General features: G+C 36.8%; 1 protein-coding gene across 3 annotated transcripts; it reads right to left on the bottom strand.

Annotated features, from left to right (window-relative positions):
- Positions 1–1,177: 1,177 nt before the first annotated feature.
- On the bottom strand, positions 1,178–13,627 carry pgghg (protein-glucosylgalactosylhydroxylysine glucosidase). 3 transcript variants are annotated; one of them, XM_007235131.4, is made up of 14 exons: positions 13,457–13,625; positions 11,680–11,945; positions 10,331–10,541; positions 8,095–8,530; positions 7,120–7,239; positions 6,318–6,449; positions 5,334–5,445; positions 5,166–5,238; positions 4,926–5,062; positions 3,401–3,534; positions 3,115–3,210; positions 2,379–2,476; positions 2,003–2,226; positions 1,178–1,864 (listed from the first exon to the last, which is right to left on the bottom strand). In XM_007235131.4, exons 2-14 carry the CDS (start codon positions 11,924–11,926, stop codon positions 1,788–1,790), a joined length of 2,097 nt encoding a protein of 698 aa, XP_007235193.3. In that variant the 5' UTR covers positions 11,927–11,945; positions 13,457–13,625; the 3' UTR covers positions 1,178–1,787. The 3 variants fall into 3 exon arrangements, with proteins under 3 accessions (XP_007235193.3, XP_007235194.3, XP_049330362.1); XM_007235132.4 differs by lacking the exon at positions 13,457–13,625 and having other exon boundaries at positions 10,331–10,503; positions 11,680–11,801; XM_049474405.1 differs by lacking the exons at positions 1,178–1,864; positions 2,379–2,476 and having other exon boundaries at positions 2,055–2,226; positions 13,457–13,627.
- Positions 13,628–15,532: the final 1,905 nt, after the last annotated feature.

The raw sequence follows: 15,532 nt of genomic DNA, 5'->3' as shown, positions 1-15,532 counted from the left end.
GATAAACAACACACAGGAAGGAGACACGGCGGAAACTAACGAGAGAAAACGACGTAACACGAACATGGCGCTGCTGCTGCAGCTCACTCAAACGGCTCCACTGTTTATATATTTACACCAGGGGGTTATACATTTAGGACGGATATAAGTTACCTGTTTAACACAATATATATATATATATATATATATATATATATATATATATATATATATATATATATATATATATATATATATTTACCTGATTAATAGTGTTTTATTTACAACACTTCGACAGAACAGTGTGTTAGAAAAGTAGAGCAACACATTTAATTTAATAAGCATCACCAAGAAAATTCTGACAAATCAGAAAAAAAGAAATATTTGTACCAAAATACATTTAATCCTTTATATATATATATATATATATATATATATATATATATATATATATATATATATATATATATATATTATATATATATTATAATAAAAAACAAATAAAGTTTATTTACTTTTCACAATTATTCACAATTACTATATATCATGTAACATTTATTGTGTTAATCACTAAGAATTATTGTGTAATAATTATTCTGTATATAATACCTCTTACTGTTTACCTCTCTAATACAGGCTTTTCTGTAGTACAAGTGTGATTTTATATATATATATATATATATATATATATATATATATATATATATATATATATATATATATAAATAAAGAAAGAAAGATAGCCCCAAAACAGAGCAACACATTTATTTAAGCAATAACAGGAAAATACATCAAAAACATTTATTTTAGTATTTAGTATAAAGTAAAATTTCCTTTTCATATATTCAATATTTTATTTTTTGAAAGCTGAAATGAGAGAATTAGTTTTTTGAAAACTAATATAAGATGATTAATTTACACTATCTATCATGAAATAATATTGTATTAAATACGGTTTAATGATTATTAGTGTGTACCACTATAATACCCCTTGCTACGTTCACCTCCGTGACTGAAATGTTCAAGCTTTACTGCAGTCCAAGTTTGCTTACTTTAACTTTTTGTTTTCTTTTTTATCATTTTAGTACAAATATACTTATTTGTCCGATATACATTCTTACAGGAGAGTGTAGTAGAAAAATAAACCTGGAATAGAGCAACACATTTATTTAACTAAGCAACACATCACAAACATTAGTACCAAAACACATTTCATTTTATTTCCATATAATCCATACAATCATTTTACTAAAAGTAAAAAACCTAGAATGAGAATTTTAATTTCCAGTTACCATCTGTCATTAAAAAATATTGTGTTAAATATGTTTAATTATTATTAATGTGTATTACCACTATGTGGTTTGAAATGGTCTTTCTTTTAATGCTCACCTCTTACTACGTTTTTCCTAACTGAAATGTTAATATTTCATCAGGCTCTGCTAAATGTTTTACATTTTGCCTTTAATTTGTATGTCCTCTATTTGCTTATGTACCTAAACATGTCTAATTCGCTTTGGATAAAAGTGTGTGCTAATTACAATGTAATGTAATGTGAACACTTACCTTTAAAGTAAACATTTTAAATTAGTTAAAAAAATTTTTTGTATTTATTTTAATTTATTTTAATTTATTAGATTAGATTTTTGTCTAAAAAAAAACAACAGTTTTGCAATCTGAAAGTAATTCCCTAAAACAAACATTCTACACAAAGGTGCTACAACATATAAAAGTAATACTTTTATTATGTCTGTCCTTTAGGGCTACAGCTATCACACACTATCCCTCTGCTCTGCTGTATGATTGGTTGATCACAGAGGCCAGCAGGATGAGCTAGACTGTTGTTTATGGATCTTGCCAGCTTGTCGTGGAAAGGTCACCGTCTGGCCTGTAGACACAGATTAAAAAAGGTTCATATTAATCTTGATTCACACATGAAATTATTACAATTTTAAATAAATGCATATAAACATAGTTTTGTATGACTGAAACTAATTTATTAATGAATCTTAAGGCTGTTGCTGACCTGGGACAAGAGGTATTATTTTTCCAGAGCTTTTTAATACGATCTCCAGAGGACACAACTTCTCACTGCCAGAATCCTCTGCCTGCTTCCTCAATACAACACTGACTTCTTGTTTCTGAACCAGCCAGTCCAGCTTGTTGTTGAGGTAGCTCACACCTTTCACACTGAACACAGCCACGTCATCAGGCATCAGCGGAGCAAAACACAGACAGTCCTTTTGTATCCTGCAAAGAACAACAGAGCAGGTCAAGAAAGCGGTCAAGAAAAAAAAAACAAGAATGACTGTCACTGTGGTGTGCATGTTAAATTATTCTCATTGTGTTAGAAATGTTTCCTTTTCAAGCATAAGTATATAAAAGTATGCATGGGTACTTGCCTAAAGCCAGTGTACCCAAACAGCATAGCCTGCAGAAATCCACCCATACCAGTGAGGAAGTTAACAGCTCCAGAACCATCAGACGACTCACTCCATACCTGCGTGCAATATATATATATATATATATATATATATATATATATATATATATATATATTCTAGTGATGTCAATCGATTAAAAAGCTAAGTTTTTGTTAATGGTTATTTAAAGTTGAATAAAACAATCAGTCTTAGAAACACTTAGATTTGTATTATTGGTGCCAATCCCTTGTTATAGTATGAAAAATATTGGGTACTTTTGATGCAAACTATAATATTGTAATTCGCTGAGTTACTGCGTTTAACTGAGAGAAAAAATGCTAAAGTAGCTCCATATTCTACCTTCAACAGCTTAAAAAGAGGAAACATGCCAACGTGCCATTTATACAAATATACGTTTTTACTGTCCCACATAGAAAACATTTTCACTCAATACACAATCTCTATTTTCTTCCTGTAACCAACTATAAGCATTGTTTTTCACCTTTTACCACCAGTTAAGCCTAAGCACACTTTTTTTCATGCAAGTGATATTTGAGTACAGGTTAAAACAGGTTAAAACAAGCTGATTCAGCAATCTTGTGTGGCTATGCTATGAATATTTTGTAATCTGTGTGTATCTGTTGTTTATGCAGGAAGGCTGGTGTGTGGGTAGGTGGGTATGTATGTAGATACACAGCCAGACATTTATACGTACCTGGAAGGGTCCCTGGATGTTTTTAAAGCACTTCTCTATAAGCTGCTGTGCTTTTTCAGCTTCACCAAGCTCCAACCAACCCACTGCAAACATTCCCTTGTGGTAGGACACACACATTTAACCATAAGATGCATTCTTCCTGCTACACCAGTGATATTATTAAAGAGAAAAAAAATGTTTCAAGTCACAACAGACACAACTGCAATGTGAAAAAAGCTATCTGCTGCCCATTGGATTTAGTAGAAAAGCTTATTTTGTTGGGTGTGTGTGAACAGTGTGTCCTTACCCAGGTCATAGCAGGTCCATTTGGGTCAGTGACAGCAGCGTACCATTCCAGATCATTCCTTCTGACTTCTGGGCTCATTGAGACGCCCAGTGGAAAACCTATCAACACTGCATCAGCCTGCTTTACTGGACTTCCTGTAAGGATGTAAGCACATGGTCAAAACAAACTCTGCAGATATTATATACACATATACAGCTCTGGAAAAAATTAAGAGACCACTTTAGTTTCTGAATGAGTTTCTCTGATTTTGCTTTTTTATAGGTTTATGTTTGAATAAAATGAACATTGTTGTTTTATTCTATAAACTACGGACAACATTTCTCCCAAATTCCAACGAAAAATATTGTCATTTTGAGCATTTATTTGCAGAAAATAAGAAATGGCTGAAATAACAAGAAAAAAAAAGAAGCAGAGCTTTCAGACCTCAAACAATGCAAAGAAAACAAGTTCATATTCATAAAGTTTTAAGAGTTCAGAAAAATAAATATTTGGTGGTATTTATACCACTCCTGGTGGAAAAATTCAAGCAGTTAAGTTTGATTTAATGGCTTGTGATCATCCATCTTCCTCTTGATTATATTCCAGAGGTTCTTAATTTGGTAAAATCAAGGAAAAACCCCATCTTTAAGTCGTCTCTTATTTTTTGCAAAGCTGTATTTGGCTAAAAGTATGTGGACTAATGACTATTTTAGTCAATTAATCCTGATCCAGTGCATGTTTTACTGCATCTTTACAGCTAAAATTTTTAGGCCATAGACAGCTTTTGCAGGACATTTTCATATTTGGTGTACCCATATAAAATTATAAAGCATATTGCAGAAGACAATCACACATGCAGGATGTTGTTGTTTTATAGGAAATTTGATTTAAATATGTTTTCAATTGAATTTAAAGCGAAATGTGTAAGTCCTAAAATATTTTAAATTCATGCACATTTTCAATAAGCCTTTGTATTGTATGGCGCTATTCACTTGCCTCTTTTACCTTGAGTTTTCCTGCCAAAATTGAGCTTGTTTGATAGTCGCGGGTGAAAAATTAAAGAACAAGGTGTGTGTTTTGTTGGGCTACTTTTATATTTATCTTGGCTGCCAAAAAGCTTTTTTGCAAACCGTTCAAAATCAAAATGTACACTATTATAAACATCAGTGGCAACCTTAGATATTGGGCTAGTTTAAGCTTCTAGTTTAAGGGCAGGTTTTAGACAGACTTAAGGGCATGATTTTTTGCTGGACCTGGCAACCCTGGATGCAGCTTACGGTAACTCGCTGACTGCTTTCTCTCTATCACTACAAAGACAATTAAAGTCACCATATGTGGGATTTAAACACTGACAAAATGTTTAAATGTATAATGAGCTGATGTACAGTGAGTGTGGGTGTTGTCTTGTCTCTTATCTGGTGTGTTTACATTTTTGGAGATACAGAGAACGAGCCGCCTATGTGAGCCTGTTACCCCTTCTCATGGGGTGTACTGCTCTCCATCACACAATAATGATTTTTATTGTTGACAAAAAACAATATCTTACCCTTTCTGTAACCATCAAATTCCGGGTGGTATTTCAGGTCTGAGTCAAAGGGGATTTTGAGTTTATCAGCCACCTCCTGCCACTCTGGCGGTGCCGGATGCTGCAGCAGGCCAGCTAACTCCACAGCAAACTGCAAACTGAGAGACAAACAGGGGGATGTTGTTGCTTTAAACAAGCAAATTCTAATGGAGCTTTTTTTAGGAACACACCATCAGCATGCGCTAGAGAGCAGACACACACCTGTTCTTGGCCACAATGTTTGTGTACACAGAGTTGTCAACATTGTAGTAGTATTCATCAGGAGGCATCACTCCTGATTGACACATAAACACATGCGCACACTGACATGAAACACACGGCTTAATTCCAGTTCTTTTAAATCTCTGCTGATGATACCAGTCCACACACCTTTGAGATGGTAGCTCTTATCTTCTGGGTTCCAGGTAACTCGAGACACCCAGTAATCAGCCACTCCCCACACCACTTCACTTCCACGCCCAGATTTAAACAGATCAAGATCCTTTAATTTGAGGAAAACAGTATTAATATTTAATATTCATTCAATAGTAGTTACAGAGTAATTTGTAGTATGCACTTAAAAAACTGTAGCTACCAATTCATTTATAGCATTAAGTGAACATTATAAAGTTATTATTGAACAGTTTCTAGTAGTTACCATGTATTACATTGTAGATACTAAAACAATTAGTAGTAGTAGCAGAATCATGTAATTAATTAGAAAATAGTGGCAACTAATTAATTTAGAGTATTTGAGGAACACTAGATAATAAAGTCTGTGATACGTATTGAATGATTTATAGTAGGTTGTAAAATTTTACAGAAGTTACTAAAAACTTCTAGAAAGTACTGAGTAATTTCTAGTAGTTACAGAACAATCATAGTTACTGAAACATTTTTACGATTTACTGAACCAACAGTAGTTTAACAAAAATGTATAGCAGTTACTAAACTAAACTAAACTAAACTACCGCAACAAAAAAGAAGTATGTGGGCCCTTTGGAATTTCATGGTTAAAATGTGATCTGATCTACATCTAAGTCAACGGTCATTCATGTCTTAATAAAAACCTCTTTGTGCTAGTGAAGGATGAGAACCTTTGTGTTATTGATGAAGTCCAGTATAACAACCACTCAAACTTTTTGAGTTTGCTGTTTGCTCCGCACAAGAAGGATGCATGTAGGTGAGCTATGCCGCACTACAAAGAGCTTTCAGAGGACCAAAAATAGTTGATTCACATAAATGTACATAATTTACATTAGTAGTTACTGAATTATTTATAGTAGTTAAAGATGAATTTGTAGTTACTAAATAGTATGTGTTGAATTTAAGATGTTATGTTTAATAATAAGCCGTGGGTTTAAAAGTGAATACCCGTGTGAGGTAGAAGTATTGCTGGAAGGCAAAAGTTACATCTCCATTAATATGGATCTCCTGTTGTCCGTAAATGTCTTCTGGACACACCTCCTGACCTGATACAGCACTCTCCCATGGAAACTTCAAGCCCTAGAAACAAACAAACGATCAGAACATACACAAACAGATTTTTCTGCTTGGAATTACAAGCCTTACCTTACTGATTAGTAAAATAGTTAAAGATTGAAGTTGAAATTGCAATGGTCAAAATATGCACAACAACAAAAAAAAAATGGGCACCAACATTTTATTTTGGAATTATATTTGAGTTATTACAACTATAAACTAAATAGTTTGTTCTGTAAAACTTTGTAAAAAGTAAAAGCTTGATTCACTATATTAAAGCTTATTATTTAATCTGGAGCAGACAGTGAACAGGCAGCTTCTATTAGTGTCCTTTTGGGACTCAATTTCCCAATTTCTCTAAAATATAAACCACAAATAAACTGCAGAGAAAAAGGCATGATACAGTTTAAAATAATAATAAAATTAATATGTTTTAGGTTGTATTTTAATGACAAAAAAAACCCTAAGTCTTTAGTCAACAGTAAATACAGTTAATATATGATTAAACCAATCAGGATCATGTGGAGACAATATTTAAACACAGAGTTACTCTTGTACTTATGGGTCAGATTCCTGGATAGGGATTAAGCCTAGTAGTAGACATTATTTCTTTTTAAACGAAAAATCTGTATTCCAAATAAAAAAGTTCAATCCCTGTCTGGGAAACCGATGTTATAAGTAACAATGTATATACCTTAAAACCTTGCTGCTGGGCATTGGATTTAGCGCCTTCTATTGTGCTCACTCTGTAATCCAGGACAGCTTTGGCGAGTTTAGGGTAAAACAGTGCAATGCTCGGATACATCCATGTGTCCTATTGGAAGAGACAGAGAGAATCAATAATTATTCCACTGGATTTATATAACATACAGAGATTTGGGCCCAATCCAATTTCACCCCTTGGCCCTACCACTTAGCCCTATCCCTCTGTTTTGCGTGTTCACTCCTAGGTGTAGGGTGTCCCGATTATTGTTAGGCAGGAGATAATTTTCAGAAGCACACTCTAAACAGAGGCCTGAGTATCATTGGCAATAATGCAACCCACAAATTTGAGTATTTTTCTTGTTAGAAATTGTTATAACCAGAATATTACCATAGTTTCAATAATATTGTCTGGTTATTTTCTTCATAACAAGCATAAAAAAATGTTGGTTGTCTGTCTTAGTAGTTAACTAGCTAACTACCTTTTCTGTTTTGCCTTAAATGGTGCAACAGACAGCAGAGGCTGCAGCATTTAAGGTAGAACGGAAAAATTATAATACAAAAAAGAAAATAAAAGCTAATAATAGTTCAGTTTAACTCCCCATCACAGAGGAATTGAAGAATGGACAATAATAATTAATTTAGTATAATAAATATTAGTTAATAAATATTAGTTACTGAAATTTATTGCACCACTATGATTACATCAGCCCAGCATTATTTTTTGGTTCTTGAAGGGTTTCCCAATTCGTAGGGGAAGGAGAATTTCACCCTTTCCTCCTGTAACTCTGTTTAAATGAGAAGAGTTGCATTTGAAAACAAGAAATAGGGGTACAAAATAAAAATGGAATTGGGCCTTAGTGTATATACAGCTGTCCAAGCTGATGCTTCATGTTTAGAAATTATGATAAATAATGATCACTGGACACTTCTACATTCTGGTGGTTCTGGTTGCTGAGAGCCTTACCTGATCCCAGAACACATGTCCCCAGTAGTCCTGCCCCTGCCCCCCATTGGACAGTCCTCCAGGGCTGACGCCCCCAAACGGGCTGGGTGCCTCTTTGAGTGACGGGAAGGCACTAAGGAGGTAGAACATGCAGCCAATCACGGCTCGACTGAGGGGTAGTGGTCCTGCCAGCTCCACCCTGCTGTCCAGCCACAGTTCTGCCCAGGCCCTTTGATGGGAGGTCTGCAGATCACCTTGTTCAAAGAGCTCCATGCCAGTGTCGAAACAAGCCTGAACCGTCTCATTGCTCTCTGCAACCGCAAGGATAAAACCCCAGCGAGACTGACTCTGATCAGGCTGAAGACTTACAGAGGAGGCAATTGGGGTCCAGATCAGGTGCACGCTGGGACGATGTCCTCCAGGAACCTCTGCAGAGTTAGCCTGCCCAAAGATATGCCTGTTGTAAGAAAAACAAATGTGCTGTTGCTACAAATCGATTTACCTCATGCCTACAAAGGCCTACATACTACAGTGGCTTGCAAACTTTTTTTTTTTTTTATATATATATTTTGGCACCTTACAACCACAAACTTATATGTATTTGAGTAGCACTTAATTGTGAAGCGAAATGAAAATGATACATGGTTGTTGGTTGTGGCAAACTGCAGACGGCACTTCTTACGCATTTCTTTCAACAATGGTTTTCCTTCTTTCAGATTCTCCCACCTGAGCTGTGGATTTCTGCAGCTACTCCACAGTGACCATGGGCCTCTTGGCTGCTTCTCTAACCAGAGCTTCTCTAACTTGCTTGATCTGTCAGTTTGGGTGGACAGAGAGGTCTTGGTAGGTAGAGGTGTGCCAAAAAATCGATTCACATAAGAATCTTGATTCTCATTTACTACGATTCAGAATCGATTTAAAATGTCCCAAAATCGATTCTAAGGTCCAATCCCATTTCTTCCCTTGGCCCTACCCCTCACGGTAAGTTCACACTGCAGCGGCACGAAGCGTTTTTCGCTCCGCCTCCCACTGCCCAAAGCGACCGTGGCCGCTGCAGTTTGAACTTACCGTCAGACCCACACAGAGCGTAGGTGTATGAGAATCACCGGTAAGATGGCAGAACAAGCACTATATTACCTTAGATTAACGTGTAGTTTTAATGTTTTATGGCAGAATGCTTCATAACAAGCATAAAAAAGATCGCTAGTAGTTAGTTTCAGTTTCTGTTAGCTAGCTAACTAGCTAACTTTCCAGTTCCACCTTAAATAACGCTACAGGTGGCAGCGGGCTGCAGCATTTAAGGCGGAACGGAAAAATAACAATAAGCTAATCAGAGCTAATTTCAGCTCCTCATCACAGAGGAATTAAGGAATGGACCATATGAATTAATTTCTCCACCTCCTGCTCCCTTTCTGAAGAAATACAACGACCTTAAATTAACTAGTTAATCAGCAGCTGCTCCTGAACTTTAGCGCTTCACTGCTATCATCACATCAGCCCAGCAGCGTCACCTACACACCACCGCTAGTAGCCTGGTAATAAAGCAGTGTTATTTATTATTTATTTATTGTTCATTAACGTCATTGTGATATCCCAGTGATTCCTCTGTCACTGAAGACCCACATTCCTGCACATTTTATTGTTTTTGTAACACATTACCTTCTCCAGGACCAGTGTATATTTTGGAGGCTTTTTTTTCAATAAGTTTTCAATAAATTTTTATAAATCAAATCGTTTTGAATCAAAAATCGATTTTGAATCGAATCGTGGCCCCCAAAATCGGAATCGAATCGAATCGTGAGATAGTAAAAGATTCCCACCCCTATTGGTAGGTTTGGAGTTGTGGAAACTGTTTCCTTTTGTGGATGATGGCTTGAATAATGCTCATTGGGATGCTCAAAGCTTGGGATATGTTTTTATAACCTAACCCTGCTCTAAACTTCTCGATAACTTTTTATCTCTGACCTGTCTGGTGAGTTCCTTGGTCTTCATGATGCTGTTTGTTCGCTAGTGTTCTTTAACAAACCACTGAGGCCTTCACAGATCAGGTGTATTTATACTGAGGCTAAATTACACACAGCTGGACTCAAGTGGCTCCTGAAGGTAGTTGATTGCTCTGGATTTTATTTGATAAAAAAAAAGAAAACTTTTTATCTTTTTCGTTCCACTTCACAATTATGTGCTACTTTGTGTTGTAAGCCACTGTAAAACAGATTTCCTTGTATGTGTGGGCTCTAATGCCTGTGCTGATACAAACCTTCCTCCTTTATAGTCTGGAGCAGCTTGGAAAGAGATGTCATCACTGTATGGTGAGAAGGAACTGTCAAGCATGACTGTGATGGGGTCCTCGGTAGCAGCCTGGCGCTTCAGGAACACCTCCATGACGAGCAGGTTGGGGTACTGCCGGTGTGCGTAAAACAGCTGAGATGCCTGCACACGAGAGGTAAGGACAGAGTGAGTGAATATACCTGGAAGAGAGGAGAAGAGCAGGGAATTACACATGTGCTTTATTAAACAGTATACACAGAGGAACAGAGTATGCAAACAATACAAAGAGATATTAATATACGTTTTTACCTTTACTGTCATTCTCAGCATCGCAGTAACACTGACATGGTGGTGGCGTGTTAGTGTGTGTTGTCCCACAGCAGTGCTGCTGGAGTTTTTAAACCCCTCACTTAAAAATTGTCACCTCTGCACTGAGAATAGTCCACCAACCAGAAATATCCAGTTTAACAGTGCCTTGAGACCACTGATGACGGTCACAAGGATGACCAACAAAAACTGCGCGGCAACAGACGAGCTTCTGTCTCTGACTTTACATCTACATGGTGGATGTGCCAGCTAGGTAGGATTGTCTAATAGAGTGGACAGTGAGTAAACACAGTGTTTAAAAACTCCAGCAGCACTGCTGTGTCTGATCCACTCATATCAGAACTATACACTAACTCACCACCACTGTGTCAGAGTCACTGCAGTGCTGAAAATTATCCGCCACCCAAAAAATACCTGCTCTGCGGTGATCCTCTGGGGTCCTGACCATTGTAGAACAGGGTGAAAGGAGGATAATAAAGCATGCGGAGATACAGATGGATTGCAGTCTGTAATGGTAGACTGTATTCTGTAATGTGGTCAGTTGAACTTATAAGAAGGACAGTGAGTGTAGAAGCAAGGAGGCTGTGTTAAACTTTACAGAACCATTGGTGATTTCACAGTGATTTAGGAACAACTCATAGTAATTCTTAGGCCCAATCCTATTTCACCCCTTGGACCTACCACTTGTCCCTACCCCTCTGTTTTGCAAGTGCACGTCTAAGGGTAAAGTGTCCCAATTCTTGTTAGGCTGGAGGGGTAGGGGGGGAAGCGTTAGGGGTATATGGCCTTTCAAACTGAGATTTTTCAGAGGCACACTCAAAACAAAGTAATATGAGAATCACTGGCAAGATAACAGCACAAGCAACCAAAGAAATTCAATAAGCTGAAATTCAATCAACATATTGTTACTACTAAGTGATAATAAACTGCAGCACAGGGACTGTTTTACTGTGCAGCTCTTTCTGTCTGCCAGTGAATATACGTGTGTGTGTCCACTGTTATCATGCAAACCTGTGTGTGTGTCCAAAGTGTATGTTTGGTTTCCCTCCTCTTCAGTCCTCATCTTTACAGACAGTGGACATGGTATATCAGCACGGTGACAAGCTCCTTTCTCTCCATTATAAACTCCACCCATATGCATAACCGTCCAAAACACTCTCCAGCCCAGCCGGCCATTGGCCAGTGGAGGTAGGAACCGGAGGTCGGTGGGAAGTGTGTCAGAGGAGAAGACATATGGGTCAATAGGGCTGGATGCCATCTTCTAGAAGTGCTGTCCACTGTGTAAAGAAAAATACGTATCGTTAATGAGTTGCTTATACTGTAATCCTAAATAGACAATTGGACTCATATTATATTGTACTGAATTGCTCTAATCACAGCAACCAAGTCACACATCTTATGTTAAAGGTAAGAAAGTGAATCTGTGAATCTTTCTCACTTTCTCGCTCTCAGCATATAAGAATTTGCATAGTAGCTACAGCTCTCTAATTCTACACTGTATTAAATGCACAAGAAGTACTTCAAAGAAAAAGTTAACGCCCTCTACATTTATAATAATAAATAATGTGTTCATTCAGAGTAAACCTTAAAACATGTAGGTCATTCCATAAACAGCTATGCTGCACAAAACACCATTATACTCATATTAACCCTGACCTCAATTTCCTATTGTGTTTAGTGAATAGAGGTCATTAACATAAATGAACCAGTACAGTTCAGTGGTTTATTTGTTTAGGATATTCACGGCTGGGCAAAATCACAGATAAATAAGTAAAGATGGCATTCACACCTTTTGCCTTACAAGCTAGATCCTTAATACCAGAGAAGATCAGTTTGCCGGCTTTCTCACTGCCTGGATAGTCAAAGAATGGGGTCTATACTTAAAAAAACAAATAGGGTTGTTCTTTGGGTTCTAAAGGAATAATACCTGTTATAGATCACTGCCATTAACATACTGAAGGAGCCCAAAGCACTATTTTTAGCACTATACAGAATAATATAATAATAAAATGAACATTGCTGTTTTATTCTAGAAACTATGGACAACATGTCTTCCAAATGAACTAGAATTTCTTTCTACAAATTTTGTCATTTAGATCACTTATTGGTAGAAAATGAGGAATGGCTGAAATAACAAAAAAAAGAGTTTTCAAACCCCAAACAATGCAAAGAAAAGTTCATATTCATGAAGTTCTAAGTTTTAAGAGTTCAGAATTCCTTATTTGGTGGAATAACCCTGTTTTTTAATCACAGTTTTCATGCATTTTGGCATGTTCTCCTCCACCAGTCTTACACACTGCTTTTTTGATGTAGCAGTTCAGCTTGGTTTGATGGCTTGTGATCATCCATCTTTTTCTTGATTGTATTACAGAGGTTTTCAATTTGGTAAAATCAAAGAAACTCATAATTTTTTAAACATCATCTGCTTTTATATCACTCAAAGTGCCCTCAGGACCTTTATTTTTAGAAATACGGAAGACATATTTGGATTTTTTTACTCCAGCCCACAGGAACAATGTCGTTCCGTGAAAAACACGAATTCAAAACAGACACATTATCTGAGGGGTCAGGAGACCTAACACCTTTATGTTTAAACACAATTCTCCTCAGGTTTGTAGGAGTAGCGGAGAAACACTGACTGTTAATCAGAGTTAAAGACTCGTAGTTTGACCTAATTTAGACTAAAAAGGGCTGGTTATTTATTAAATGTAACTTCTGCACTGTTGAGTCTGTGGAGCGGTTGTAGGTCGCAGTAATAAAGTAGATTCAGGGTCTAAACTCCGGATACCTGCAGATCAGAGTGAGGGTCAGAAGAAGCCGCGCTGCTGCTGCTGCTGCTGCTGCTGGTCCATCAGTCTCCTCTCGGTCTGTGAGCGCAGTTTTCTGAAGATGAATAAAAACTATTCAGAGAAATCAGAAAGTTTAGGCTGTCTGATCTGCAGCGCAGTGGCGGGGAGCGGAGTGGGCGGTCCCGGGGGCGGTCCCGGGGGCGGGGCGTGGCCTGGCTGTGATCACATGATGAGTGGATGACAGTGTGGTGTAATGATGGTTATTTTAGCTGTAAACTGTTAAACCTCACTGCTCTGCTGTAAAACCAGAACTTTGTGTGCAGCAAGCTTCAGTTAAAACATATTAAATATATGATCTAACCTTTACTTCCAGCATTGGAGTTTTACTGCAACAAAATTAAAATTAAATTGTATTTTTGCATACGACATTATATGGCACACCACTAACTGAGGTATTAAAAAAATGCAAATAATATTTTTCAGATTTGTAAAAGAAGTCAATGATCCAGAATGTTATGATACTAATACTGCACTCCAAGTATCTCCATATATCCAGGATTAAAATAAAATAAATGATAATGGAAAGATATAATCTGTGTCTAGTAGAGATTTAATGGGAAATGAGAACAGTATGAGTTTTCTTTTGCTAAAAAACAGCAAAAAAGTAGGACCCTGATGTGATAATTAGAGGTGAGTGATATATAATATCTACCTTCCACTACCAGAGGAGGAGCATCCCTCACTATCTTTAAGAAACTCCTAAAGACAATGGGGCGAAGCAGAGCTGTTTTGTTTGCCTCCAACACATTACAGTGATGACACGTTATATGGAACAGTAGCACCGGGTAAAAGGGCACCAAAGAAAGGTGATTAATTGGTTTTAATTTATATTTAACATGTAATGTTTTTCTTAAAAATAGTTTTTTTTTATTAAAGTGTTAGTTTGATAGCCCTATCAATATATATATATATATATATATATATAATTATCCCCTTTGTTCATCCAAGACTGGAGTAAAATATATTATATTTGTCTGATTTTTCATGACTTTCCTTTATAAATCACTGGTTGTTCGGATCAGCAGTTTCAGTTAAATATATTACATATCAGACGAACACAGAGATTTTCTTGTTGAAGTATCCAGCCCTGGCAAAACTTCCACTTTCTCACTGATTCTTGAACAGTGTTCTCAAGAATCTGCTGATATTGACTGAAATTCATGCACCCCACAACTTTAACAAGATTTCCAGTACCTGCACTGACCACACAGCCCCACAGCATGATGAAACCACAACCAAATTTTACTGTGGGTAGCAAGTGTTGTCTTGGAATTCTGTGTTCTTTTTCCGCCATGCATAAATAACCGCCCTCCAATTAACTCAATTTTAGTTTCATCAGTTCACAGCACCTTATTTTACAATGAAGATGGCTTGTTCAAATGTGCTTTAGCGTACCTCAAGCGGCTCTGTTTGTGGCGTGTGCTCAGAAAAGGCTTCTTCTGCATTACTCTCACATACAGCCTTTCCTTGTGTAAAGTGCGCTGAATAGCTGAACGATGCACAGTGAATCCATCTACAAGCAAGCTGATGTTGTAGGTCTTTGGGTTGACTATAATTGTTCTTACCATCCTTCTCTGCTTATCTGAGACTTTTCTTGTTCTGCCACTGCAGGCCTTAACTATGCTACTCACAGTGGAAACTGACAGCTGAAATCTCTGAGATAGCTTTTTGTATCCTTCCCCTAAACCATGATGTTGAACAATTTTAGTTTTCAGGTCATTTAAGAGTTGTTTTGAGGCCCCCACATTGCTGCTCTTCTGAGAAGGTGCAAAAAGGAGAGAAAAGTTGCAATTGGCCACATTAACCCGTTTTCAAAAATTTTATTCACCTGTGTGAATGTAGGTCAAGGGTCAAACTAAATTATCAAACTAATTTCTGTGTTTCCAATAATTAGTGCTTAAAGAATTCCAATCAATAAAACAAGGGTGCCAGAATGTATGCACCTGCCTAATTGTGTTTAAAGAATTATTGTACACTTTCTGTAAATCCTAAAAACTTAATTTCACTTCTCAAAT

This window comes from Astyanax mexicanus, chromosome 2 (genome assembly GCF_023375975.1).
Source record: "Astyanax mexicanus isolate ESR-SI-001 chromosome 2, AstMex3_surface, whole genome shotgun sequence".
NCBI classification, from domain to species: Eukaryota; Metazoa; Chordata; class Actinopteri; order Characiformes; family Acestrorhamphidae; genus Astyanax; species Astyanax mexicanus.
The sequence above is the reverse complement of the archived record's forward strand: the minus strand, read 5'-3'. Positions and strand labels throughout refer to the sequence as shown.